This window comes from Hyaloscypha bicolor (assembly GCF_002865645.1).
Source record: "Hyaloscypha bicolor E unplaced genomic scaffold K444scaffold_183, whole genome shotgun sequence".
In the NCBI taxonomy this organism is placed as follows: domain Eukaryota; kingdom Fungi; phylum Ascomycota; class Leotiomycetes; order Helotiales; family Hyaloscyphaceae; genus Hyaloscypha; species Hyaloscypha bicolor.
In genome coordinates, this window is record NW_020194685.1 from 3,467,233 (window position 1) to 3,494,507 (window position 27,275).

Consider the following 27,275-nt stretch of genomic DNA (forward strand, 5'->3'; position numbering starts at 1 on the left):
CGTAAGGCGGCATTGCCATGGGAATCCCAAGGAGAGCGATGCTCACTTTCTGGCTCAGCGCGAGATCGGTTTCCAGGCTTGACTCCGGGGTGAGAGTCCATATATGGTGGCCACGGCTGCTCTGGGGACCGGGATTTTATAGGGTTTACGGGGTTCCAGCTATCAGATTAGGGTCAACAGTAAGTCTAAATTCCATATTGTGGTCACTAATCTTGCCCCTGCGGGCAAAGAAGGCAATGATAAACTCTTAGACCTGCGACTTACTACCTTTGCCCGCGGGGCAAAAATAACTTTGGCAGACATCTAGGCTCGTAACTCACCTTTGCTCCCAGTGGTAAGAAAAGCACCATCAAAATCTGGTAGAAGAGTATTAAAATCGAATTGCTGATCATCACTCAGAGTGTAGTCAAAATCATTTAAGCCAAGATACATTAATTATTGATTATTAGTATAATAGAAGTTATTATTCGTAGATATTGTGCTAGTGAGCTAGACGAAGTCTCATTGTATGCGAATACGGACCGGAGTGCCGGCGAGTAGTATTGTGAACTACCATGAAGAGTGTAATCGACTAGTAATACTTTAGATGCTCGCAATGCCGTACTTAACATTCTTTCGCAACGGTTGAACCTCCCCACGACCACCAAATCCAGCCCGGACAATGCCATCAACCTCCCCAGTGCTTTCCGACTCGACACTAACCAGCGCACCAAAGCGAAGCTCCATATCCTTAAGGGCTTTGGGGACATTATTCGAGCCACCAAGACATCCAGCAGCAGCTAGCCTGTCCAGATCCTTGTTGCCTCTTGTTGTCATAAGCACTTGGACGAAACCGCCATCTTCCGCAGGTACGCCATTCTGGTAAAGTGAAATCATGGCAAGCACGAGGATTGGTATTGAAAGGATCAGTAGCAAGCCGTAGGGGATGTAGAAGTTGCGTGGAGTGGCGAAGGTGTATTTGTTTACCATTTGAGTTGTACTGATTATGGTGCTGATATTCCAGTAACCGATTTGGTATCCAATGGCAAGTGTCAAGTTGAACAGGGCTTGATTTAGGTGATCCGGGGTAATGTTGTAGCTTGGGCCAGAGCCGAAATCCACATTATCAAAGTTATAGTTTGGGTTCGTATTGAATTCGGTCATGTCAATCATGGTCTGATTTGGGTCTAAAAACAGATTAGCTCCGGATATAACATGTTAAAAAAATAGTCACTTACACAGTATGTCTTGGGCGTACGAAAAAACATAGTATGTCAATGCAAATTCGGCCATAGTTCCATTTGGCAGTGGCAGTAATACGTTTCCTGGAACACCACCATAAAATGGGTAGGAATCAGACATCTCATACATGACAGCTTGCTGACTGCCACTGAGTACAGTCACTATGCTGTCGAATATGGCGAATAGATTTACTGAACCATACATGGTCCAATTATCATCACCATAAACCTCACCGCCAGTTTCTGAATTCCGCCAGGTAGTGAAAATATCAGAAATATTCAAAACTTGGTAATTCAGGCTACGTTCGCCATTGACATATTTTGTGTCGAGTTTGTAAGTTGCGCGCCTAGTGGTACACTCGAATTGATGAAATTCAATAGCAACGTAATTGTCTAACATGCCGATGGGCCGAGTGAAATTTAGCAAGAATAGCTCGGAGTAGGCAGTGCTATCATTCCATTTAGCAGAAAAAGCATCTGCTCGGCCAGTCCATTCCAGAGTTTCATTGAAAACGGATACGGTGCAGTCGAAGTGCGGGACAACAATGTTCTGCGAAAATGCACAGTCCGTACCACACGGCGATGCAGTCGCTGGAATGGCACCAGATAGAAGTGTGGATGTTGCAAGCCGCTGGGTACGTTCATACGGAGTCCTGCATAAGTCAGATTAGATTCAACGTATTGAATAGAGTAGCAGAGCTGCCATTATGAAAGAACGATACTTACTCGTAAGTCCAGTCATATCCTCTAGTAAGATTATCCTCCAACCTGGACCACCCAATTGTATACTCGGCCAAGGATATTTTGCCGACAGTGGGGTTGCCAAACCAGCCTAGAGCGGAATCATTTCCCGTATAGTACGCATCGTATGTGGGCACAATGCCAGGGTAATCTGTGGTGAATGGGAAAGGAACAACGATCAGTGCGCCAGGTGGGTAGATGAGAGCAACCGGTATTGTCCATGCGATAATAGCCAAAAGAAACAGGATAGGTGACGTTTTAAACGCACTGCTAGAAAAGAAAGACAAAGGCCTGTAGCGCAGGGTATAAAAACACTCAATGATAGAAACCGATATATGCCTTCTTCGGAATACCGTCCACATGTACTGAGTAAATGCAATTGAGATTAATGCGGTAGCAGAGGCTCCGACGGCACTGGCGGATAGATGAGAGATTGCAGCGACATAAGTTTGGGGGAACGCTCCATGACCGTTTGCTGGTTTGTGGTCTAGATAGAGGAAGAATCCAAGGTGGGCGGCTGCGATTACCAGAGCTGTTCCAATGCGTCAGCCTTACTGCTTCAGTTAACGGCCAGATGGATTAAACGTACCAAGACAATAGCAAGTTATGATCTCTGCCGGCGTTTTCCATCCTACCCCCCAGGACGAAGTTAACGGTTCGCCCGTAGGAACTACCGTCTCAACCGGTACTGGCTTTCTTGGGAGAGGTTGAGTTATTGGAGAGTACCGAGGAGGCGTCATCCACGAATGTCTAGTTTGTTCATGGCTAAGAGCCTCCTGCTCTTGATGTTGCACTGCGGTATAGGGACCAGAATATAAATTCGTGGACATGATTGTTATTGCGAAACTTGAGTGCTACAACAAGTAGACAATTGCGAGACATGCGAAGGTTGAAATCCGATGCTTGGGCGCTGAACAAATATTCGGCCGCTGGTTGCGCTTATCGCAGTGTTCTAGACGGAATCCCATTATTGGACTGATCTCCACAAAGAGGCAGTCTAGATCACGAGATCCTGGCTTCTGCAAAAAGCAACAACATCGCAAAGCAGTGGTATTGGCCACTGAACGCCGAGCTGAGATGTATCCTGCGTGTTGAACCAATGATTGTGCTTTTCAGGACAAAGATAAGGAGGGGAAGCGTCTCTAGGCACTGCTGTTCTGATGAGTCGAATTCTAGATTTCGGGAGAGTCGCAGTTGAGCCGCAATGTTATGGCGACAGACCAGTTGAAGGAGGATCCCACAACGCAGCTTCGTTTATTCTAGGCTTGGCAATAAAGCCACCTCTCTTCGTGCCCAAGATCTCAAGCGATTGTAATTGCTAGTTCACCTAGACAAGAATCCGAATTCGGTTGGTTGCTGAGACTCCGGCCAACCGCCTTTAAAAAGAACAGCCTAAACAATATTATTCAACGAGGTCTACCCTGACTCCGAGATTTAGGCGGAATTCTGCTGGGCGGTGAGATACCAAGAGTCTGGGTCCAAATTTTGTCGGGCGATTTTGCGACTGAATTTTTATTCTTTCTACAACTGAGATTAGGAATCATCTTGAGCATCCTAGCTAACCATTGAGAACCCCAAACCCATACCCGATATCCAATGACCCATTATTATTGTTGAAGACTGACTACTTTTGACCACTTCGACTTTCCCCATATACCATCTTTGGATCCAGTCTTTTCTGCAACGCCATCTGTGTTTTCTCCGTGAGTATCTAGACCCCCACAAACTCCCCACAAAATCCGCAGAATTACCCTCTCGGCAGCGAAAAGCCAGCCTGAGCAGCCATCTTCTCACTCGCCCTACGTCGCAACGGACTCGCAGTCGCAGCATTCACCCGATGCAACCCCGCGAAATCATGAAGAACTTCTCCTGTTTCCAGTGGAGACTTTGTTTGACTCGCTGAGTGGAGTGAGCCGAAACTGCTCAGCGGTGGGAGCTCAGCAGGCATTTCCAACCCACTGAGATCCATATCCCCAATCCCAAGCTCCTGATCGAATTCCGCTAGCATAGCGTCATCGAGTGTCGGTATGGAGTCGGAGCCACTGGGTGGAGTTGGGAGGGAGGAGATCCCGTGCATGGCTTTGAATTTCTCGAGCAATGCCACATCGTCTGCAGACGTTCGCTCCACACCCAAGATCTCCCTCGCTTTTGCTCTCAACGCGTCATCACTTGGAACACTGCCTTTCGCCATCTCGATTCTAACGAATTCGTTCAAACCACTTTCTAGATCCCTCGAGCAGAACACCGTAGCAGGCTTCTGCCATCGCTGAGGCATGCTCTCGAGGAATTTTGCGGCCGTGGTAGCTTTGATATTGAAGACTTTCTGGTCCATCTTCACAGGAACATCGGTTGTAAAAGGTTCGAGGGGTGCTTTTGGCCAAACATGTGGAGGGGAAAATCCAGAACCGCCTCCTTTGACTTGCCATGAAGCGACGGTTGATGGAAGGCCGGGTCCGTCTTCTCGGGGGGCAAGGCCAACATCTCGTTTGAAGCGGATGAGCCACTCCGCATTGTCGGCTGCTGTTTGGTTCCAGGGATCGTCATCATCGTAGACGACCCAGCGGGCTTGGTTCTGAATTTCTGCATCTGTGGGCATCTAATTTGCGTTAGCGACAGGCATGAGTAGATGAACAGTATACGAACGTGTTGGTTTGGGTTATTTGGTGACGTGCATGTTGTCACGAAGCGAGTGAGCTCTCGCACGAGTCGGCCATAACAATTTGCGTCGTTGAGAAAGTACTTGAGTGGTAGGGTGGGATTAGTGTTGGTGGAGGGTTGGTTTTGAGCGACCATGTGGAGTGGCTGGTCATTGTTTGGTGTAAATGTTCCTGTCACGCTGTTGCTGCCGCTGTTTGGTGAGGACAGATTGATTCCCAGATTTTTCAGATCCCAGTGTAGTGTTTGGGGAGATTGGGAGCTGTGTCGGTGATCCTCTGCGCAGCCGTCATGACAAACTTCTGGTAAAGGATGCATGAGGAGCCCAACATCAGAATCATCCGGCGGAGCAAGTCCGTTCTGGCGTTTGAACAAATGTAGAATGACAGGATCATCGATTGCCGTTTGGTTCCACGGGTCGTCGTTCTTGTAAACTATTAATCGTGCTTGTTGTTGAAGATCGGCATCACTCGGTGGAATCCCAAGTGAGATTTGGAAAGCCGTCCAGTCTTTGAGCTCATTCTCTAGGCGAGCATGATTGTGAATGCTATAATCGATGCTCTTGTCGTCCGTAGATCTGACTTGTTCCGATGCCATCTCAGAACTTCGAGGTAGACCAGCCCATCTTCTAAACTCCCGAAGCCAGCATGTTGACGCACCAATTAGATACTTGAACCATCCCACAGCCGCTTTGGATTTGTAGCTTGAGGTCGTCTCGATGTCATCCAAGATTCTGCAGCATTCGACTTGCAATTCACGATCAGTGGGTGTTAGTCCCAGCGCCTGCTTGGCCATCACAAAAGCCATCAATGAACGCTGTTTGGAACACGGAATCGTCTCCAGGTCAGTCCTGTCATGAGGGGTCTGAGCGGCAATCATCTCTAGCCTCTGTGCCCAAGGAAGAAAAGCTTCTGCACCAGTCAAAGGAGACTGATCTTCCGTAGTGCCAGAGAGCATGATCAGATCACGGAACCAGGATATTTCAGGGTCGCCAGGCAGACTCGCAAACTGATCTGCGTTGGTGACAATCTTTTGAGCTTCGAAAAGAAGATCATCATCAGTCGGCACACTTCCCTTCAAAACTCGGTCATGGATATATTCAACGAGTCCTATCTTAACCAGGTCTTCAATCGTTCGCGACTGATCCGCTGTCGGATTGGTTGGCTCAAACGGATTCATAGTATTTCGCTCATCGTGGATCAAGTCTAGCAAGTGTCAATTCTGGCAGCACCAGTCGAGATGTTCACGCTTACATGGCGGCATTCCGTTCTCGACAATGTCCAAAACTTGTGGTTCGAAACCCCAGTCACCCTTCCAGTCAGCCATACTCTTTCCTCCCTTGAAGTGCTCGGCAAGGTGGTCTACTCGAATACTCCACGAATCCATCACGATACCACAGAAACCGCATCGAGAACGGATCTGAGGGGTCACGATCTTCCAAGTTTCCATGGAGAAATTCTGGAATTTGACGTCGTGAACCAGGTTCAAGTGCTGACGAAGGTGATCTTTCCGGTAGAAAGTCCTCTCTCCCAAAGATCTCTCCGCACAACTCGAATAGTTGTGGATTTCGGCATGATCTGCTGCTGGATTGGGCAATCCGCAGAAGACACATCGATTGTGATCGTAGTCTATACAGAACTGGTTTGGGCCTTCTGGACAACAAACCCACCTTTCGAGCGATAGATGCAATGACTTCTCGTGTCTCTGCCAGTCATGTTTTGTTTTGAATGTTTCGGTGCAGAAAGTACATTGGAAGGTTCGGGGAGGGGTTGTCGTGGGGCTGATCTTGACAGGCTTCGGAGCTTGGCGGCGGCGACGACGTCGACCTCTGTTTCCAAATGATCCAAATGATCCGAAAGAACCACGAGATTTGTGAGAGAAGGCAGAAGCAAACGAGTTACCACTAGACTGAGAAGTTCCTAGACTGCTAGTGGAAGACACATTGCATAGAGATCTGCTAGATCCATCATCAGTGTGACCGTAGCTTGTGAACGGGCTGTCGCGGCCGGATGAAAAGGTGGAAGCGGTGACGGCCTTTGCAATAGCAGTGACGGAGGCAGGTTCATGTTCTGGTGGAGAGTGCTTCCATCGTTCCAGGGGATTCATGTTCTCCAGAGCTGGTGTAGCGCGTCTTGGAATGTCCATTGCATCAGAGAACCCGCGCACATTGGGTGACGTTGATCTAGGCGCCCGAACTTTTCCTCGCCGACGAGCATTGGCCAGCCAATTGGTGATCTGAGTCTTGGTAAGACCAGTCTGCCTCTGAAGGACTTCTTTTTCCTCGTCAGTTGGATAAGGATGGCTCTGATGAGTGGAAAGCCATCCTCTGAGAATCCGAATCGAGTCTCGGGAAAGTCTTGCACCGACTTTGGGAATGGGTCCACCGAGATTTGAATTCATGTTCTCATCCGAATTCTTGTTCAGGGCAACGAGGTCAGGAGTGGATCGACTCTGAGGGAATGAGCCTTCCAAGGGCGAGACCAGATTGTCAATCGACTTCGAGCAGCCGTCGTCGTTCCAGCCCGGAATGTTCAGATGGTTAGACAAACTGCACGGGCAAGCAAAAGAGACGCAATTGGAACAAGATCCAAGCGGATCTCTATGACTGATCTTGCACTCCAGTCCCTGCCTGCAGCAGTTATCGCATGGGCTTGCCGGCCAGTCGGAGAAGTCGAGCTCTCCCGAATCATCAGCGTCTCTGGGCAAGCCAAAAGATTGTGAGCTGAGGTTCCTGTCAACAACTTCTTGGTGATGGTTGGGCCGGGTGAGACTGCAGGAGCGGGCGAGGGCAACGCAGCTGGTGCATGAACCCTTCCGGAGACCTTCCTTGATGACCTTGCAATGAATACGCGTCCGCTGGCAGTTTGCACACGCTTGGCTCGGTACTTCCATGCCGTCGATCCATCGTGGAAAGTCCGTAAAGTCGTCGGGGCCCATCATCGACGGGTCTGCAAGGGCATCTTGCAGGCACATGGAGAGCTGCTCCTCCGGCGCCGAGAAGTGCTGGATGCAGGTGAACGAGTTCTCGTCATTCTCAGGCTCCGCAAAGGCTAAATCAATATCGTACGGCCCGGACTCGAGATTGTTGAAGTCGATGCCATTTTGGACCAATTGGTGGGCAGCTTCGTCGAAGTCGAAGAATTCATCCATCTCCTCGATGGTCGTCATTCATCAGCAGGGCGTCGGGAGTATGAGATAAGCAGGTGGTAGGAGTACAACGCACAGCACAGTAGTAGGAGTTTGGATGGAAAATCAAAGGAAAGGCGTGAGTGAGGAAGGGTGAGAAATGGGATAGTGGACATAGATAGACTGATGATGCGGTTCTTGCTCTGCCCTGTTCCCCCCTCCCCTCCTTCGTCAAGCGAGAAGTCGATGACTGTACTCCCCCTGCCCTGGCCGTGCAGCACTGGCTTGTCAAGAAAAATTGACATGCGCCCTTCAGCATCCGCTTGTGTGCGTAGCGCGCCCGCAATCGTCGTGCTAGAAAGTGCCCGATTGGCGATGGAACAATCGAACACCACCGCACCTCTTCCACCGCTTTCCGCTTCTCCAGTTTTCGGACGGCTTCGCCGCTCAGGAGGAAGCAAGGCTGCGAGTCACGGCAGGCCGGACATAACACTCTATCCTAACTGTATCACTTGGGATAAAGATGGCTTGGATCCCCCCCACCACTCGCCGAGTGCAGGTGCTCGAAGAGGTGATGCTTTCCCACCACATGGAGCGATTGAAGCCGATGCTGACCGCGGGATCCGACATCGGTTGGATCATCAGACGGACCTGGAAAAGAGCAACTGAGCAGGTTTGTCAGCTTCCGCGGAGATGGTCTGCAAGGGAAAACAAAGATGGATACTCTGGCTTTGGAGGGCTGATCTGCTTCACGACTAACGACGCGTGTTGGCGGCTGGTGGATGCTCTACATCGACGAGGATGTCACGATGTCAGGTGGAAGGAATGGGCCGATCACGTGCAGCCACCAATGTCCCCCAATCCGCTTCCAATTGCGGCGTTCAAGTGAAACGAAGGAGCAGTTCTATTATTTTTCTTTCGGTATAATACACGTCTATTTGTCACTCATAACCTAGACCGGAGAACGTTCGGAGCTGAATCCCGAGAACTCACAGTCATGTCCTAACTCGGGATTCCCGAAGATGTTAATGAATCTGCAGGAGGCATTGCAGTCAGCCGCTTCTATGCAGGCCCGACAGCTCTCTATACATTCTATCCATCCTAACAGCAGCCATTTTTAGGCGAGAGATAAGCAGTCAATACATTTCATTCAGTTTCCGTGTTGTGCTAAATCTAGCAGAGCCGAGCAGGGCAGAAAACCGTCCCACCATAATGTTTGGTTGAAAGGGCGGTAGCTAAACCGCTTGGAACCATCGGACAGGAAGCATGTGAACTCCATTCCTTGAATTTGGAATTGTTCGAGACCTCTGAATGCGTGAGTGAAGAAGTCCCTGCTCCGCATGGGCAGGTAAGTCTCGTAAACGGTGTCCCATATATATTTGACAGCATTCAGAAGAGAGCTCAAGTGAGCTTATAACGACCACTTACTTTGACGGCTTGTTATAGAGAGGTATGAAATGTTTTCATCCTTTGTGTCCAGACCCCAGGTTCCTTGCTGACAGACGGAACAGGAGAGGGCATACACCATTTCCATTACTGCACGGGGGGTCTAAACGCTAGCGTGGAAGGAGGTTGAACAAAGTGGGCCAGTTTGTTCCTAAAATGCAATTTTGCTACATGAGTTTAAGTTATGAATGCCATTGTTTGGCTTCATTTCATTATCTACTATTTCACCTACAAGTCCCGTTAAATGAAAATTAGTAAGATCGAGCAGCTTATGTACTGTACATGAATTAAGTACCCGAGTCGGAGTGTATGAATCGATTCTGCACGCTATACAGCTTACCTTGTTTGTGGCCTGCTATTGAGGACCAAGTGTGCAAATCAGAGGGTTACAGCTAGTAGATCACAAGGCCTGACCCCGAGCCTCCTGCTCTCATATATTAGCCATTGAATGCCAGAATACTGTAAAATGTCACCAGATTCAGAACAAGATCTGCAACATCCTACTTGCTGTTGCACTTCGGGTTCCTGAGCCGCGTATATCCTCGCTCCTGTGCATCCACCTACCTCCACCCGACACCGAGATCTAGCCGCCTGACTGACGAAACGAATACCGTGCCACTTGAGCACGTTTGGTGGTGCAAGTAGAAACCATTCAGCCAATACCCCTATTTGTCGAGACGCTAAAAGTGAAAACAGGATCCAGCGTTCAATAGCTGCACTAACTTCTGCACTACCAATCTACGAATAGGGCATGATTAGTGGGAAGTCTAAGCTTTTTTCGTTACTGCTCCGGGAAATTGGTCTGTGGCATATTTGCAGAAGCCTTGCTCTTTTATGGGAGGGAATGGGACAACGGATGTAGAGCAGATATAGGGTCTTTAGACTTGCTAGAGAAATAATCTGCGCTTTCTTCATTCATTTATACTACAAGGACTGATGCTAATTTGGAGCTACATGATATGTGCGAGTCAGTCGAGGCCGACTTAAAATGAAATACCAAACCAACGCCAAAAGGACATTTGTGCAACTGGAAGCCAAGTAAATGCTAGTCGATGCTCTCCCCCCCATTCCGCGTCTGGTTCTGTGCTGTTCCTGAATATCTCTCATTACCATCACAGTCATGCCTTCCACTTGGAACCGTAGCGCGCTTAGCAGAACGCCTAACCTCTCCAGTACCCGCTATAGCCAGTATATACCCCCCGAACCTGCCTACCATACCATATAAGCCCCCCACCCCCACCCTAGAAGCCGATGAAGAAAGTATCATAAACAACCACCCTTCTCACCTCCCCCTCCTGCTGCTTGGCTTCCGTCCCCCAACAGCTCCACCAAATGCCAAAGGATCAACAGTCCTATACCCGCTCTCACGCCTATCCTCCTTGACACTCTTACTCTTTCTTCTTGGCGGGCTGTGTTCCTCGATAACAACCACTTCATCACTTCCCCCTCTACTCCGACTCCGACTCCGCTCGACTCTCTCCTCCCTCCTTTCCTCAACAATTATTCGCTCCACCCTCTCCGGCGGTCTGACGATCCTAATGGGACTTCTCTCCCTCCTCACCTCGACGGTCTCGGACGCGCGTCGCGATCTCGTCGACCCTCCATGTCGGGATTTCCGGTGTTCGCGCACGATGACAGATTCAGTGTACGAGGAGTCTGAGGAGACAGTGCCGAAGTTCAAACAAGTATATATCAGCCAAAGGCAGATCAAGAATCCTCCAACAGAGCCCAGGACAATGCCGACGATTGTTCCAGCCGAGGGGCCAGAGTTGATCGAGCCATATGTCGTCGGTATGATGCTAGGGGTATTCTGTCTTCGTATTAAATCGTAGATTTTCGTAGCGAGCTTTGGAAGGGAGGTTTCGTCGCGGGATTGCAGATGTTGCGATCGTGGCGCGAGGCTGCCGGCGAGTGCGGATGCGCGTGAATTGAGCGTAGAGAGGAGGGACGAGGAAGAGGGCAATGGAGCCATTGCGCGCCCGTGGCTGTAGGGCAAAGATGCCTTCCGCTCGTTTGCGCGTTGCGATGCGAATGCGCCGATGTTTTGCTTGCTTGGTCGTTGATCTGCGTGGTGATGTGTGTCTGGCTAGGCCCAAGCTTGTGTCAAGGTCCTTGGAACAACGTCACGATAGGGTGACCAGTGCCGATAACAACAATGCGAGGATCCGCGACTCAAGATTCGGACGGTGGGGTTGGGCTTGTTGTGTTTGATTGTTCGCAAGGGAGTTGGATGAACGAGAGACGAAGAAGATCGGATTGGTGAGGCTGGGTGGTCTGAGGATTGACGGCTAGGCAGGAATAGAACGAACTTGAACTTGGCCTCTCTTCAGGTTCTCGAGCTTCGATCAGGGTGTCGCAGGCATGCTGTCTGTCGTATCAAAAAGTCAACCAGTGAGGTGGGGTGAGTAGTGTCTGCTGCGGCCCAAGAAGCAGAGCGGGACCCAATCCAGGGCTGGTCGACTGCAGCGTGGTGGAGCTGCCCGAGCTGACTCCTGAGGGCCTGTTTGTGTTTCTGGTTCCAGGTTCCAGGTTCCGGGCTCCAAGTTACGTGCAGTTGTACCGTGATGTCTCTGATGGCGCAAGGAACAATGAGAAAGATGCGCCTGGAGATGAAATCGGAGAGGTTGGGATTTTATGGCGTCAATTCAGTCTCCTGGCTCGGATATGGCGGGGGTTGGCTGCGGCGTTTACTTTGCTCAGTGGCTGGCGAGGGAACAGACAGGAGCAGGATGCACGTGAGAGCGATAAGCTCACCCGAGTACGGAGGTACGGAAGGGGGATGTAAGAAATCACCGCCACCCCCCTTGTTAGGCGGTGAACTTTTTGGCCAATTAGGCATTGAATTCTTACGGGTTTGCCCCATAAATTCCCTTATCTAGCGATGGCAGAACCAGGGGGGTGGCGGTGATTTCTTACAACCCCCTTCTGTACTGTAATCAATAAGATAGATACTTTCGTACCTTGGAGGCTGGAGCCGAGGTGGAAAGCGATGTACTGTACTGTACAAGCCTTGTCCGTATTTTCATACATTACCTTCTATTGTACTTTCGAGGCCAACCAATCCTCCTTCTTCGTCTCAAAGGCTGGCGACGCCTCGGTCTTGATTAGTCAGGAGAAGAGGGGCAAATCCAAATCGTGGTCTCGGAACACTCCTGCACCCGCTGCTCAGCCACACGCACTTGGGTGCAACACCAAATGTTGCAACAAGACATCTGTTTCTATCAACGCTTTCTCTCTCCTCTCGACTTTGTAATTGCTCTGTATCTCCTTGTTCATTAATATACCCCTTTTCTTTGCTGTCTCCTTCAACACCGATATTTACCTCCGATTCCATCTTCTGGAAGGACCGGATCCTCGGGATTCTCGAAAGCTTATTTTTAGTCACTGACCTTACGACACCCTCGACGTCGGCGCGGACCATTTGCCTTCACCTGCTACATCTCGCACAATCACGAATACCTACGAACCTGCGAACTCCGTTGTACAAGCCGCACACACACCGAGCGCATACCTGGACTGAACAAAGCAACCACACCCCTCCAATCGGCCAGTGGCACTTCCCCCCATTTCCATCACCAACCCTCGTTCCTCCTCTCTTCCCGCAAACCCTCAAGATGTCGCAAAAATACAACCCTCCCTCCGGCGCACCGCCAGCGTACGACGGCTCATCCCAAGGCGGATCGCAAATCTCCTCTCCACCACCCGTACACGCCTCCCCCGCCCCACACTCAGACTACTACAACGCCTCTCCCTACCAGCAAAACGCGCAACCCTATCCAAACCAGTACAATGACCCCCATCCTCCGACCTCAAATGGATATTACGCGCCGCCTCAGATGCAACAGGGGGGTTATTACCAACAGCCACAGCCAGGCTACGGGCCAGGATATGGACAGCAAGGCTATGGACCAGGTGGATATGGACCCCAAGGTGGGTATCACAATGGGGGCTATGCGCCGGGGTACGGACCGCAAGGGCAGTACTTGGGTGATCGAAGGGGTGGGAATGTGGGATTTATGGAAGCTATGTTAGCTTCTCTGGCGTGTTGCTGTTGTTTGGATGCTTGTTTGCTCTTTTAAAACGAAGCGAGGTAAAGGGGCCGTGGCAGTGAGGAAGGGTGACTAGACTAATGACCGGATGGATAGTGGGACATTGGCGAAAACATGGAGCAACAGGACGCAATAACAGAGAGGGATTGTGGAACGCAAGCAGGTTTCCGGAGAAGAGGGCTCACATACATGGCGTTGCGTTTGGCTTCTTGGCTGGCTGGACCGTCCGAGGAAAGAAACACGGGTCCCAACTTGGAAATCTCTAACATGCATGGAAAGGTGTTGCTGGAATGAATCGGCTTTTGTATGAAATTGTAATTGAAGTACTTCATCCCTATCTGTATTGAGCTGTAAAGAGTACTTTGAGGATGTCAGGTTTAAACATTGGGAAAAGCGGAAGTTCTATGCAGCATCTTCTCTTTGCCAACTCTCCCGGATGTTGTGATACTGAGACACAGCCATGACTTGGTTGCAACTGAACCAGCTGCCTGGAAAGCACTGCAAGGCTGCTGGCCAAAATTGTACCCTATGCTTAGGTCTTGTTTTGAACATTCTTTGAGCAAGCTCTCACGGCATACCTGGACAGCTCACTATCCTAGCCCTTGGTAACTCAAGATGCCAGGGATTTATATCTCAAAGATGAGTTTGAAACTCCCTGGTTGTCAGGGCTTGAAGCTATTGATGCTAATGATGTCGTGCGCCAGGACTTGGTAATACCGCGAGGATATACTTGAGGCCAGAACTGAGGTTGGCACGCCAATGCGGGAGAGATATAAATGACGGGCCGTCCCATCCCTACGCAGTGACCGATGTCCCTTTGGCCAGTCACAAACTCAACACTAGCATGGCATGACAACGGGAGGCAAGGCTCGCAGTGGGAGTTTCCATGCCCAGTGTACAGTTTCGAGGTGAGTGAGTTGTCTGGCTGCAAGCAGAATTGGATTTAGAAGCCCTGAAGAGATGAAGTGTCCCCGTTGTACCAAGTCGAGTCAGACGTTGGGGTACTGGTAAAATGTAAACAATCGGAAACGTCACCTCTTCAAAAAAAAAGGGGGGGGAGGGGGGTACATCACCCATCTCTGTGAACTCTCACTCGGTACTGTGCTGTTCAATTTACTTTATTCTCAAACAATGGTATCATACACTATCAATCCTTTGCACCACCATGGCGGTTGCTGCCCCTCCACCATTACAGATTGCAGCAACACCATACTCTCCAACCTTCAGTTGATGCAGCAGGGTAGTCAGGATTCTCGATCCTGAGCTGCCAAGTGCATGTCCGAGAGAGATGGCTCCACCCAATGGATTTACGTTCGCCCCCTCAAGACCGAGAATCTAGAATTGTCAACAACGTCCTTAACTAGAGATTGTTTATCATACCTTTTCGTTTGCCTTGATGACTGCAGCAAAAGCCTCATTGAATTCCCAGACAGCAACATCTTCCTTCTTGATCCCAGCTCTCTCAAGAGCGATCGGGACGGCCTTTGCAGGAGCAACAGGGAAATCAATTGGATCGATAGCTGCATCTGCACTTCCACAGATTCTTGCGAGAACACGAGAACCTGCCCCGTACTCCCTCACAATGGCAGCATTCCCCAGAACCAAAGCACTTGCCCCGTCATTCAAAGTGGAAGAGCTGGCCGCTGTAACCGTTCCCGTACCATCTCGGACAAATGCCGGCTTTAGCGTTGACACTTTGTCCAGCTTGATATCTAGGTATCCTTCGTCAGTGTCAATGATGGTGTCACCTTTCCTTCCTTTGACTGTGACAGGGGCTATTTCGTCCTTAAAGGCTTGCCTACTCCATGCTTCCTGAGCCCGGGAGTAGCTCTGCTTTGTGTATTCGTCCTGCATCCCTCTCGTGATCCCGTATTTCTTTGCCGTGGTTTCCGCGCAGATGCCCATGTGAAATTGGTTGTACACGTCCCACAGACCGTCCTTGATCAAACCGTCTTCCATCTGGACATTTCCAAATGCTGGCAGACCACTGGCTCTGGGAATATAGTATGGGACTCGAGTCATATTCTCCATTCCCCCTGCCACTTGTGCTTCTGCAAGGCCGAGTTGTATGTTTTGTGCTGCGAGGACAACTGCTTTTAGACCGGAGGCGCATACTTTGTTGATTGTTGTAGCTTCGACGGTGGAAGGAAGGCCTGCGAAGATAGCCGCTTGTCGGGCGGGAGCTTGTCCGACATTACCTTGGAGCACATTCCCCATGTAAACATCTGTGATCTTGGAAATGGGAACTTTCGATTTCTCGATGGCGGATTTGATTGCTACCGCGCCGAGCTGGGGAGCGGAGACGGTGGTGAACGATCCATTGAACTGGTAGTGTTAGCTGAATGCCGGCCAAAAGAGTAGTTTCCCATCATACCTTTGCTGTCGGCGTCCTGGAAGCACTCAATATGTAAGCTTCTTGTATTTCCTGTCTGGCCGAGGTTGTTGAAGAGAAGTGTCGCTGGACTTGCGATAGTCGTTGTTTTGAGGCTGTAGAGGAATTCCGAAGGGAAGACATAGCTGTGCGAGCGGTGCGTAAAGACATTGTAGTGTAGGAAACCAAACCAGCAAGCAAAAGGAAAAGCGTGTGGAGTCGTGGTGAATAACGCGGACGAAGGAAGGGGGCGGAACCCGCTCCGTTTAAGCTCGGCTTGTGAAGGAACAAGGGAGGCGGGGCGGGACCGGGACAGGGGCTGTAATCGCCACGTGACAAAGCTAAAAACTGGAGGACCCTTGCAATCGCTGGCTGTGGCTTTCAAGTAAGTTCATGCACCTCCAGCCTGTCAACGCCAGACCCAAACCGTGAACAAAGACTTTCCATTCTGCAGCAAATTCCTGTCCATCAACCACCCGCCTCGCCCTCGCCCATTCTTGATTTGAGATCTCATTTCATTATCCCACCGGCTGTCGCAGCTGTGTTTCGCATAGTTTCTGTTAATCACGACTCGGGAACCTCGATCACCACTCGAATCAACTTCCGCCTCCCCACTCTACGACAGCAAACAGAGCACAAGATTCGACGCTTGTGACTCTTTCCGCACACTTCAGCGCCCGGCCAGGTTAATCTGCAATCATGTCTACACCCGCCCGTCGCCGTTTGATGCGAGATTTCAAGGTTCGTGGCGGAACCAGTTCAGAGCACACGATCATTTCTTGGGACTGACAAAACACCCAGCGCATGCAAACAGATCCTCCTGCAGGTGTATCCGCATCGCCCGTGGCTGATAATGTCATGACTTGGTAAGTGGTACCTAGTCTTTGCTTTGTGCTGCTCTGACGTTTCAACAGGAATGCTGTGATCATCGGACCCGCGGACACTCCCTTTGAAGACGGTACCTTTCGACTTGTTATGCACTTTGAGGAGCAATATCCAAACAAGCCACCTGCAGTCAAGTTCATTAGCCAAATGTTCCATCCAAACGTATACGCCACCGGTGAGCTGTGCTTGGACATTCTGCAAAACAGATGGAGCCCAACGTACGATGTGGCGGCAGTCTTGACGAGTATCCAAAGGTATGGGATCAAAACTGGGCCGGGCGGAAAAGAATCTAACTTTAGTAGTCTCTTGAATGATCCTAATACATCTTCTCCAGCAAACGTTGAGGCCTCGAATCTCTACAAGGATAACCGAAAAGAATACCACAAGCGGGTCCGGGAATCGGTAGAGAAGAGTTGGGAGGATTGAGCAGGGAAAGACTGGAGACTGGGTATACTACACGGTTTCGATAACGGTTAGCTTCTGGCGTTGGTGGTGAGGGCTACTTCATGAATGTTTGTTGTATGGGAGATTGGAGCTGGCTGGTTGGCTGCTGATCCTGGCTGCGGAAACAACGAGTCAAATTCTAGGCAGCTGGGCGAAAGTCGACATCGATGGCTTCTACTTGAAATCCTGCATAGTATAGCGGTCTTGCCAGCGTTATTAATTCGAAACCAAAACAATTGTCCCCCCTTGCGTCGGTACAATAACAATCGCCCCTCCTCCCCCTTCCCTCAATATCACCGTGAACTCCTCGAAGCCAAATCTTCCCCCGTCGGAGTTTCCCTGGATTTTCTCCTTCTGCGCTCCAGTAGTATCGTGATTCCGGCAAAATAACATGCGCAGGCATCTTCCCGAGTGTTGTAACTCGATGCATTGACATGGGCTGGTCGCCAATTAGCTGATTAGCTGCTACGCGAGACTTTTTCCGAAGACGCGCGACCAAGAGGCAAGGGCCAAGTGTGTCAACACCTCCTTATCGCCTACAACCGTCACGCAAAACCTCGACAACGCCTTTGTTGTCAAGCTCACTATTCAGCTGCATGTGATCGCTCCCAGCTAAGACACGCCGCGATCATGTCGAACAGCATCAAGGTCGTGGCGCGGTTCCGCCCGCAGAACCGCACCGAGATTGAGCTTGGAGGGCAGCCTATTGTGGAATTTGAGACCGAGGACACATGCCGTCTGGACGTATGTATTCATCGGACAGTACAGGACATCTGCTGACGCGATGGGCAGTCAAAGGAGGCCTCGGGGGCTTTCACGTTCGATCGGGTGTTTGATATGAACTCGCGCCAAAAGGACGTCTTCGATTTCTCCATCAAGTCCACGGTCGATGATATCCTCAATGGGTACAACGGCACAGTCTTCGCATATGGTCAGACGGGAGCGGGGAAGTCATATACGATGATGGGGACGGATATTGACAACGATGAGGGCAGAGGCGTGATTCCCAGAATAGTGGAGCAGATCTTTGCCAGCATCCTCTCGAGTCCTGGCACCATCGAGTATACGGTGCGAGTCAGCTATATGGAAATATATATGGAACGAATTCGAGATCTGCTGGCTCCACACAATGACAACCTGCCTGTGCACGAGGAGAAGAATAGGGGCGTATATGTCAAGGGGCTGCTGGAGATTTACGTTTCGAGCGTGCAAGAGGTTTATGAGGTCATGCGAAGAGGTGGAAGCGCCAGAGCTGTTGCCTCGACGAACATGAATGCGGAGTCTTCACGCTCACACTCCATATTCGTCATCACCATCACACAGAAAAACGTTGAAACGGGGTCAGCGAAGAGTGGGCAGCTTTTCTTGGTCGATTTGGCTGGTAGCGAGAAGGTCGGCAAGACAGGTGCTAGCGGACAGACTCTCGAGGAAGCCAAGAAGATCAACAAGAGTTTGAGCGCCCTTGGTATGGTCATCAATAACCTTACGGACGGGAAATCATCCCACATCCCTTACCGAGACTCGAAACTTACTCGAATTCTTCAAGAAAGTTTGGGAGGAAACAGTCGGACCACGCTCATAATCAACTGTTCGCCGAGTAGTTACAATGATGCCGAAACACTGAGTACGCTGAGATTCGGTATGCGGGCGAAGGCGATCAAGAACAAAGCCAAGATCAATGCAGAAATCAGTCCCGCAGAGCTCAAGGCACTTCTCAAGAAAGCCCAATCGCAATGTACAACTTTCGAGCAGTATATTCAGACACTGGATGCGGAAGTTCAACAATGGCGAGCTGGAGAATCGGTGCCAAAAGAGAGGTGGGCGCCTCCTCTAACTGGTGTCGGAGTTTCAAAAGCACAATCACAACCGCCAAGACCCTCAACGCCTTCGAGGCTTGCGACAGAGAGTCGTGCAGATACGCCTGCCATCTCTGAACGTTCTGCGACACCAAGTTTACCTTTGGACAAGGATGAGCGCGAAGAATTCTTGCGGAGGGAGAACGAGCTCCAAGATCAAGTTGCTGAGAAGGAATCACAAATCGCTGCCGCGGAGAAGACTATTCGAGATACAAAGGAGGAGCTTGCATACTTAAAGGAGCATGACACCAAGACAAATCGGGAGAACGAGAAGCTTACTAGCGATGTCAATGAGTTCAAGATGCAGCTAGAACGTCTTTCTTTCGAGAGCAAGGAGGCACAGATCACGATGGATGGTCTCAAGGAAGCGAATGCCGAGCTTACCGCCGAGTTGGACGAAGTCAAGCAGCAGCTCCTCGATGTGAAGATATCCGCCAAGGAAACCTCTGCTGTTCTGGATGAGAAAGAAAAGAAGAAGGCAGAGAAGATGGCCAAGATGATGGCTAGCTTTGATCTTGGTGGCGAAGTGTTCAGCGATAATGAGCGCAGCATCAAGAAGGTCATCGAACAGGTGGATGCATTGCACGAGCAATCAGCTGCTGGGGAAGCAATTGCGCCCGACGAGTTGCAAGAGATCAAAATCGCCTTGGTGGAGACACAAGGCATTGTTCGACAGGCTGAGCTGTCTTTGTATGGCAATTCGGCAAGTGACACCAACGCCAGGCGAAGGGAAGAGTTGGAAGACCGCATTGAGAATCTCGCGCGCGAGTACGAAGATCTTCTGGAGAAAAACCTCAGCGAGGCCGATGTTGAAGAGGTCAAGCAGAGACTTGCCCACGCCTATTCGAACAAACAAGATGCTCAAGTTTCGCTTGTTGAGGACTTGAAGTCTGAACTGGCGCAGAAGTCAGCCGAGGTACAGAAATTCAAAGCAGTGAATGAGGATCTGCAACGGAAAGTCAAGACTGGTGTTGTTCCAAATGGTGGTGCTATGGCGAATGGCAAGACTGTCCAGCAACAGATTGCTGAGTTTGATGTCATGAAGAAGAGCTTGATGAGGGATCTCCAGAACAGATGCGAGAGAGTTGTCGAGCTTGAGATTTCGCTGGATGAGACACGGGAGCAGTACAACAATGTTCTTCGGTCGTCAAACAATCGTGCCCAACAGAAGAAGATGGCATTCTTGGAGAGAAATCTGGAGCAGCTGACACATGTTCAAAGACAACTTGTTGAGCAGAACGGAAGTCTGAAGAAGGAGGTCGCCATTGCAGAGCGGAAATTGATTGCACGAAACGAGCGGATACAGTCGTTGGAGTCACTGCTTCAAGATTCACAAGAGAAGCTCACAGCGGCGAATCATCGGTATGTCCTCTTTTGCTGGAGTTTTGTTCATGCTAACAAGGCACAGATTCGAAGCTCAATTGACGGCTGTCAAGGAGCGTCTGGAGGCAGCGAAGAGCGGCTCGACTCGCGGCCTTGGCTCCCCGACTGGCGGATTTTCCTTCGGGGGAGCGGGATCGAGGATCGCAAAGCCTCTCCGAGGAGGCGGAGGCGAATCTACTGGCACCATCCCAACCATCTCAGGACTGCAGAACGAGGCGATGTCTGGGAACAAGAGGAGCTCGTGGTTTTTCTCAGGGCAGAAGTAAAGAAGGGATGAATGAAAGGTAGAATAGATGAGTCATGTATACCCACGTTTTTCGTTTGTTGATTGGACATCATTCCCTGGGTGCCCCGGCTTTTCTGCATACTAGATGGGCAAGGCTGGTATCGTTATGCGTGGACGGAGAACGGACGGGCATATGAATGGAGCAGTTGTCGATATAGCGCGTTCAGACTGAGTAACAATTGAGAATAGCTCAACCCTTGCTTCTTCCTTTCAAGGCCTTTATCGAGCGAGTGGGTTTACCGCCCTGGAGAAATGCGAAAATGGATGTTTTGTGGGCATCACTACGCAAGGAAGCCACGTCTTACCTTCTCAGTGGTTCCAGTGTTTGTTATCGCGAGTGCCGTCCACATCTCTGTTTCATGTATTGTTTCTAGCTGGTGAGTCTTCGGTAAGGAATTGAAATTGTGGCTCTATACTCGCAAATCAACGAGTTTTTAAATTATGCAAAAGTCTTTGCAGGTACTTCTCAGATGCCGTATCTCGCCATCCAGGACACCATGGAGATAGCAATCCTCCATCAATTCATAGGCATTGTTTGGGGTCGAATGATGAATGGCGTCTGCGCCCCAAAGAGCACACACACCTGGTCACCTTCCCGGACGCCGGAGGGTCTCAGGCCAATATAGCCAGTCTTTGCCACAAACAACGACCTCCCTTTCGATACCGATCCCAAGGCCATGTGGTAGTGCAACGATATCTCATTGCCCGACTCGGGCAAGACACAAGTAGCCCTCAGTCCGCTTAGTGGATCTAGCCCCATCGCGAGAATCCAAGAACCCCGTTTCAAAAAGGCATCATGAAGTACCTCGCGGCCTGTGCTTCTGCCGAGAAAGGGGTGAGAAGAGATGGTTCTATTATCCATAACTAAGACTCGTGCGAAAACTTGCAAATTACCTTCGCCACTTGGGTATGGTTCCTGTTTATTCATATGAGCCTCAAAAACGGCTGCAAATTTGAAACCGCACTCGAAATGTGGTTCCACGGCGAAAACCAAGTAGTTACTGTTGCAAACATACGACACAGTATCCAACCGGAATCCGCGGACTATCAACTTCTTATCGGCAGCAAAACACAGCTGTGGTGGCTGCATTGCTGATTAGTCGCTGAACCACCCTTAGTGGCGGTTCGAGCAGTGGGAAAATGGTTGCTTCGTCTGCCTTCATCTCCGGTATTGGACCCATAAGTCTCCAATCGGGAACCCTCGAAGGCATACCAAAATCAGATAGCCCGTATTGTAGCAGTGGCCGCTTGTAGCAGAAGTGGAGTGGATTCAGATATGTCGAATTCTGAAGAGCGTAACGAGCCAACTGCTCACGCATCGGCAATCGTCTCTGGGTATCTCGGCTCGAATGGGCTTACTGTGTCCGGATTCCTGTTGATTACACTGAGAAGAGCAAACACTCTATCTATGTCATCGGAACAAGCACAATACTAGAGAGTCCGAACCATTTGCTCGCATCACCGACCAGATCGGTTTCCCAGTCGCGTTCTGCATCCCTTTCCAGGCCTGAATGGTTGCATGAACGTGCACGCACTATTGCATAATCCAGTTTCCCGACGTCATGTCAATATATTCCACAATCTTATGGGTTGCTACGAAGTCTTCCCAACCCATGGTCTCCGCCCCACAAAACAAAGTTGCCCGTTGAGAAAGGGTAACCCCTTGAACAACCCAGCGACGGGAAACCGTGGCAATCCAAAGAATCTCTCCAGGGCATTCCATTCTGGTCGGGATGCAAGTTCTCGTAGAATTTGTTGCTTCCATTCAAGTTGGGACTTGCCGTCAACTTCAGAAACAGCCCCTTTGATATTACCGAGTGTTGGATTAATCACTGGGTCTCTAGTAGGTTGACTAGAGTTATGGGATGATTCGGTCAATTTTCTGGCTATCTCAGATATAGTCCTCCATCGGCTGCACGGACATTCAAGCCTTTGAGAAACCGTAAGCTCCAAAGGTACCCAGGAGGTGGGTCACCAAGCTAGACGAGGACCTGACTAGTTTGGGAGTAGATTCGAGCCATGAGACCAATCTGGACGAATTTTTCGGCATCAGAGTTTTGATTGATGCAAACAGCATTCAAGACACAGGCGCCGGGGCTTGTCTAGAGTTTGGAACCTGCTCAGTGCAGAGTAGAAATTGTCGGTAATCTTGAAATCTCCTTTCGTGCGCGCCAGAGTCTTTGGAAAGTCCGGCCTGCCCCATGTGTAGGACAACGCCTCATACTGTGGAAATTGAGAGAGTGAACGTGTACGAGCTTGCGTGTAAGGCTCTTGTGTGCCTCCTCCTCTTACGGAGGCCGAAGTTCAAGGATTTGGATGTGATCGTATCCGCTAAAAGGCTCGTAGCTGTATGTTACCTGAGAGGTTGCCATTATAGAGTAGATAAACCACGCACTAGTAGATTATCAAGGCAACAACTTCACAGCACACAATCGAGATCCCAAGTCTCAGCCTAAAAGCTTAAACTCTGTCCAAGAGTTAAATGGCGCTTCGGGTGTTTGCCAGGTGCAGTTATGAGTTCAATGGACTCACTAGCCATGCATTTTCAAGTTGACTACTAATAAATACAACAACACTTAATCCTGCCGTGCTGGATCTGTAGCTGGCTTGTTCTCGATCACTCGGTCAATCTCGTTCATGATTTCTGCTGTCAACTTCTCAAGTACGGCCAAACATTTGACATTTTCAACAATCTGATCGGGTCTCGAGGCTCCAGTGATTACCGACGAGACATTCGCATTTTTGAGACACCAAGCCAAGGCAAGTTGTGACTGCGTGGCTCCCAACTTCTCGGCAATTGGCTGTCGGATATCAGCCCCTCCTCCCTGTTTACGTTCAGGATTCAAACATACCTTCAGCTTTCCAACCTTAGCCACATTACTCTTCCACTCTTCATTTCCGTAGTTATCTCTCATGAACTCTGCGAACTTGTCCTTACTCTCTGAAAATCGTGATCCATCAGGTGGCCCTTGGAGCGCGTCGTTGTACTTCCCGCTTAGCAATCCCATTTTCAGGGGGCTAAAAGTCGTTAATCCAAGCCCACACCTCTTGTACAATCTCTGAAATTCCCCTTCAACCTTCTTGCGGTCAAGAATATTGTACAAGGGCTGCTCAACAATGGGTGCCACCATCCGCAGATCTTTTGCGATCCCACATGCTTCCGCAATCTCATCGGCAGACCATTCGGAAGTTCCCCAGTAAAATGCCAAGCCACTTTCAATTACGTAGTTGAATGCCCGAACGGTCTCTTCCATGGGAGTTAGGCGATCCGGTCGATGGGCGTAAACAATATCGACATATTTCAGATCGAGACGTTCAAGAGAAGCGTGGAGTCCTTCCACGATGTGCTTTCTTGACAAGCCGTGGTTGTTGACGAGAACTTCGCCATTGGCTCCACCCCAATTCAACTATTCATGATCAGTTAATTCGCTTTCTTGCTGTTGGGGTCTGAGGACATGCTTTGGTGCTAATCACAATGTCGTTTCGCTTCCACTTGTATTTCTTGATCGCCTGGCCCATGATGATTTCGGACTGACCACCCGCATAGCTATTCCGAATTAGCCTTACCTATGAATGACGAGCAAGGCAATTTACCTCTCTGCGGTGTCGAAAAAGTTGATTCCGCAGTCATAAGCCTGTTTCATACATTCGAATGTGCGTTCTTCCAAAATTCGTCAGCTCTTCTTTCCGGTACGCCGGTACATCGTCTTTCCATGCGGAACTCACCATTCGCTACATGCCCACCAAATCTGTAATCATGCATTAGTAGCAAACGTTTTAATAACTATACCAGGAGGTCTTGGAACATCCGTTGAACATTTCACTCACGTAAGCCACCCTCCAAGCCCTAGAACGGATACATGGAGTCCCGAATTGCCGACTCGCCGGTACAGCATCCCCGTTTTTCTAGGCTCTTCCCAAGCCATCTTGTTCTCGTTTCCCTGGTGGCTGCAAGGGATTGAACTCAGTGCATCCTTGGTGGTATTTGTAGGAACGTGAAGGATATTGATCATCACTCGAGAGGGAATCGTAGCCTTAATACAAAATTTCATCGGAGAAATTCTCGGAGTAATCGCGAACAAGGATCTCGTTCGTATCCACAATAGAGACTGTCTCGATAATGGTCAATTCAGGGTGAAATTTTCGCTTCATTTGGTACTTGAGTACTTCTTTTTCTTCCAAATGTGATACCACGCGTTGTTTTTCATCGTGTATGTTCAAAGGGAACCGCAACATGGATATTGGTCACGTGAAATCCGAGAGACTTCAACCCTGCCAACGAGATCCTCGTGCCCGGACCTCAAAGTTAAAGCAAAGTGCCCCGAGATAATATTCTAAGAGTTCTTAATATTCAGGCTGATGAAACTGCTACATAGTAGTTTCCCTTTCAGCTTCAAAAGTGATGCCGCCGAAGTTCAGACCCAACCAGTAAATAAGACGGTAACCCGACCTCACGCCGCAATTAAGAGACGTTATGTTACAAAAACCGGCTTGAATAATGCCTCCCGTATTAGAGAAAACAGTGAAGGGGGCTACCGGGAGAAAATTGACTTGGGGGTGCGACGGTAGAGAATCCACCACCTCGAGGGATCTGCGAGGTTTCAGTGTTTGGCAGAAAAGGGCCCAAGGTGTTAAATGACTCGAAGCCGTTGAACGAGCCATCGCAACTTTGTAGTTGCTCATACAAACCCCATGAGTTTGCAAATGTTCTTGTAAGGTCTGGGTCAATGATGGTGAACCACGATGGGTCTTGGCCTGCTAAGAGTATCTGCTGTTCGGTCTGTTCAAACTCCAGGCCAGGGTCTTCAGCGTGGGCTCCCGTTGATGCGCGGCCGTGATCGCCATTTTGCTGAGAGCAGATTGTTAGATGTGAAGGGGCCGTGGGAACTAGGCCACGGTCACTGCCATCTTCAGAGCTGAAGCCAGTGGGAGTACCGAGCTGATCACTTTCACACGATTCCCTGATCCGTGAGCTTGGTTCCAGTAACAAAGGCTCTCCATTCTGGACCTCCGCAATTTTCATGCAAAGCATTATTGACAATGTTTCGTTGCCACCACGACAGGACATAAGAATCCGATGAAGTTGATTTAGGACCTCTCGTGCATTTTCCGGGAATGTCCAACTCCGAAAACTGACATTAAGTGCATCGGTCACTGCACTCGCTATTTCGAATATTTTGAATTCCTAAATGTGTCAGATAACAGTCAGAACAATGTGCCGCTGATCTTCAACTTACGATACTTGGCCCATGAGATTCAATCGCAGCAGTTGGCAGTTTCGAGATAACTGTTAGGAACTCCTGCGCTATTTGAATTGGGTGTGACAGAGACGTGGCGTGGTCAGAACCGGAGTTGCGGAGAAGGGATATTCTCCACAAGACTGCTCGCATCCATTGACGAGTGACACAGATATCGGCTCGTTGAACATCGTTGCTCGCTTCCCAGTCAATGGGCACATCCTGAAGTCGTTGCTGCAACACATCAAGAGAACTTTGATTTTGATTTGTTGCAACTGTCCCTCCGGCATCCGCTATATCGACATCATCAATGTTCTGGAGAATATCAAACGCGCCGGATTGATCAAAGATCCAGAATAAGTTGACAAGCTTTCGGAATGCTGGTAATACGTGATTGTCCTCGCCACCACCGGTAGATGGAAAGTGTGTGTTGCATCTCAGTACGGCTGGAAGATTGTGAAGCATTGCAACCCCGCTTGGCAAGATCAGTTACAAACTTTTGATCGATAAAGGGAGCATACCGTTCCGTGACAAATAGCAACCAAAGAATCCTTCTTCTTGACTCCTGTTGGGAAGATGAAAGTCCGATATAGGTTGACTCGCGGTGAAGCCCCATGATTTGAGCTAATGTAATGGCCTCACGGAGATATGACAGAGACGAAACACCACCAGGTTCGAGATTTTCGTGGTAGACATGAAGAAAGAAAGCGATGCTAAGCGTGTCGAGACTTGCATGCCGCCCTTTGCCGTCAACGCTTCTAGCACGGTGGCACTCGGCTTCCATCCAGCTGGCAGACGCTGTATCTGCAAAAGAGTCGAGTTTAAGTTGGGCCATGGTAGCTGCTCCCACAGCATTAGCTAACGCATACACCAATGTATCTCCGTCGTCCTTCTGTAAATCGGCGGTAACATCCTCTACAGACACAATGGGCCAAACAGGGTATAGTCGGAGGCGGAATATACATAGCCGTAGTACGAGGGAAGCAATCGAGGTTCTTGAGTGTGGTCAGCAGATTTCAAGGGTGTATGAGCGTATGAGGCGTTGATTTTACCTCGCTGAGTCTTGGGGGATAGTGTCACCCGTAACTTGGGACAATGGCGTGCTAACTACATCAGGGGAAGAGCCACAATCCGCGGGGCGGTCTCCATCCTCCTCTGTGCCCTGCCTCTGGCCCTGAGTGATCTGCCGAACCGTTTTCGGGCGAAGGTTTCGAGGCCCCCTTGTGTTTGGGACTTTCTTGAACGTGCATTGTATCCCAGCAGCTGCACAGCCGCCGCAGGGTGGAAATTCGGAACACTTGATCTTCCGGATTCTGCATCCATCGCAAGCCTGTCTTATGACTTTACGCCCTGGCCCTGGGGCAGATCGTTGTACAGGCATAGCGGACGTTCGTCTGCATAACGGCCAGTGATTCAACAGTGGTGGGAGATGTACATCAGCCTGTTGGGGTAACAAATCTCACATTGAACTGAGGTTTGCAGAAGTAAAAATGCGGGGTCGTCACGCTGTCGAAGACGCTCGGCAAATGACGGCAGAACCCCTGAGAATGGCGCAATCCCTGCTCGTTAGTGCATG

General features: G+C 49.8%; 10 protein-coding genes across 10 annotated transcripts; 3 read left to right on the forward strand and 7 right to left on the reverse strand.

The window, feature by feature from the left end:
* Nucleotides 1-582: 582 nt before the first annotated feature.
* On the reverse strand, nt 583-2,791 carry K444DRAFT_638188 (uncharacterized protein; the record flags this gene model as incomplete). The annotated part of the gene is made up of 4 exons (XM_024884220.1): nt 583-1,166; nt 1,218-1,873; nt 1,947-2,493; nt 2,551-2,791. The coding sequence occupies 4 exons, from the start codon at nt 2,789-2,791 to the stop codon at nt 583-585; spliced, it is 2,028 nt and encodes a 675-aa protein (XP_024727791.1).
* Nucleotides 2,792-3,462: 671 nt separating this feature from the next.
* Nucleotides 3,463-7,913, reverse strand: K444DRAFT_622222 (uncharacterized protein). The gene is made up of 3 exons (XM_024882057.1): nt 5,870-7,913; nt 4,605-5,821; nt 3,463-4,557 (listed from the first exon to the last, which is right to left on the reverse strand). Exons 1-3 carry the CDS (start codon nt 7,782-7,784, stop codon nt 3,709-3,711), a joined length of 3,981 nt encoding a protein of 1,326 aa, XP_024727792.1. The 5' UTR covers nt 7,785-7,913; the 3' UTR covers nt 3,463-3,708.
* Nucleotides 7,914-10,470: 2,557 nt separating this feature from the next.
* K444DRAFT_638190 (uncharacterized protein) lies at nt 10,471-11,160 on the reverse strand (the record flags this gene model as incomplete). The annotated part of the gene is made up of 1 exon (XM_024884221.1): nt 10,471-11,160. One exon carries the CDS (start codon nt 11,158-11,160, stop codon nt 10,471-10,473), a length of 690 nt encoding a protein of 229 aa, XP_024727793.1.
* Nucleotides 11,161-12,802: 1,642 nt separating this feature from the next.
* Nucleotides 12,803-13,531, forward strand: K444DRAFT_638191 (uncharacterized protein; the record flags this gene model as incomplete). The annotated part of the gene is made up of 2 exons (XM_024884222.1): nt 12,803-13,195; nt 13,334-13,531. 2 exons carry the CDS (start codon nt 12,803-12,805, stop codon nt 13,529-13,531), a joined length of 591 nt encoding a protein of 196 aa, XP_024727794.1.
* Nucleotides 13,532-14,329: 798 nt separating this feature from the next.
* K444DRAFT_576629 (thiolase) lies at nt 14,330-15,832 on the reverse strand. Its single transcript, XM_024877542.1, has 3 exons — nt 15,612-15,832; nt 14,618-15,562; nt 14,330-14,572 (listed from the first exon to the last, which is right to left on the reverse strand). The coding sequence occupies exons 1-3, from the start codon at nt 15,777-15,779 to the stop codon at nt 14,375-14,377; spliced, it is 1,311 nt and encodes a 436-aa protein (XP_024727795.1). The 5' UTR covers nt 15,780-15,832; the 3' UTR covers nt 14,330-14,374.
* Nucleotides 15,833-16,015: 183 nt separating this feature from the next.
* Nucleotides 16,016-17,252, forward strand: K444DRAFT_622230 (mus-8). The gene is made up of 4 exons (XM_024882058.1): nt 16,016-16,349; nt 16,410-16,474; nt 16,523-16,747; nt 16,796-17,252. Exons 1-4 carry the CDS (start codon nt 16,308-16,310, stop codon nt 16,917-16,919), a joined length of 456 nt encoding a protein of 151 aa, XP_024727796.1. The 5' UTR covers nt 16,016-16,307; the 3' UTR covers nt 16,920-17,252.
* Nucleotides 17,253-17,463: 211 nt separating this feature from the next.
* K444DRAFT_576637 (kinesin-domain-containing protein) lies at nt 17,464-20,881 on the forward strand. The gene is made up of 3 exons (XM_024877543.1): nt 17,464-17,681; nt 17,730-20,155; nt 20,202-20,881. The coding sequence occupies exons 1-3, from the start codon at nt 17,568-17,570 to the stop codon at nt 20,440-20,442; spliced, it is 2,781 nt and encodes a 926-aa protein (XP_024727797.1). The 5' UTR covers nt 17,464-17,567; the 3' UTR covers nt 20,443-20,881.
* K444DRAFT_711190 (uncharacterized protein) lies at nt 20,764-21,767 on the reverse strand. The gene has a single exon (XM_024888238.1). It carries the CDS (start codon nt 21,550-21,552, stop codon nt 20,980-20,982), a length of 573 nt encoding a protein of 190 aa, XP_024727798.1. The 5' UTR covers nt 21,553-21,767; the 3' UTR covers nt 20,764-20,979.
* Nucleotides 21,768-23,038: 1,271 nt separating this feature from the next.
* Nucleotides 23,039-24,388, reverse strand: K444DRAFT_648600 (Aldo/keto reductase; the record flags this gene model as incomplete). The annotated part of the gene is made up of 6 exons (XM_024885479.1): nt 23,039-23,263; nt 23,315-23,869; nt 23,922-24,009; nt 24,057-24,123; nt 24,189-24,211; nt 24,291-24,388. 6 exons carry the CDS (start codon nt 24,386-24,388, stop codon nt 23,039-23,041), a joined length of 1,056 nt encoding a protein of 351 aa, XP_024727799.1.
* Nucleotides 24,389-24,775: 387 nt separating this feature from the next.
* Nucleotides 24,776-27,162, reverse strand: K444DRAFT_576640 (uncharacterized protein). The gene is made up of 4 exons (XM_024877544.1): nt 26,752-27,162; nt 26,221-26,694; nt 25,700-26,174; nt 24,776-25,647 (listed from the first exon to the last, which is right to left on the reverse strand). The coding sequence occupies exons 1-4, from the start codon at nt 27,078-27,080 to the stop codon at nt 24,973-24,975; spliced, it is 1,953 nt and encodes a 650-aa protein (XP_024727800.1). The 5' UTR covers nt 27,081-27,162; the 3' UTR covers nt 24,776-24,972.
* Between the last annotated feature and the right edge of the window lie 113 nt (nt 27,163-27,275).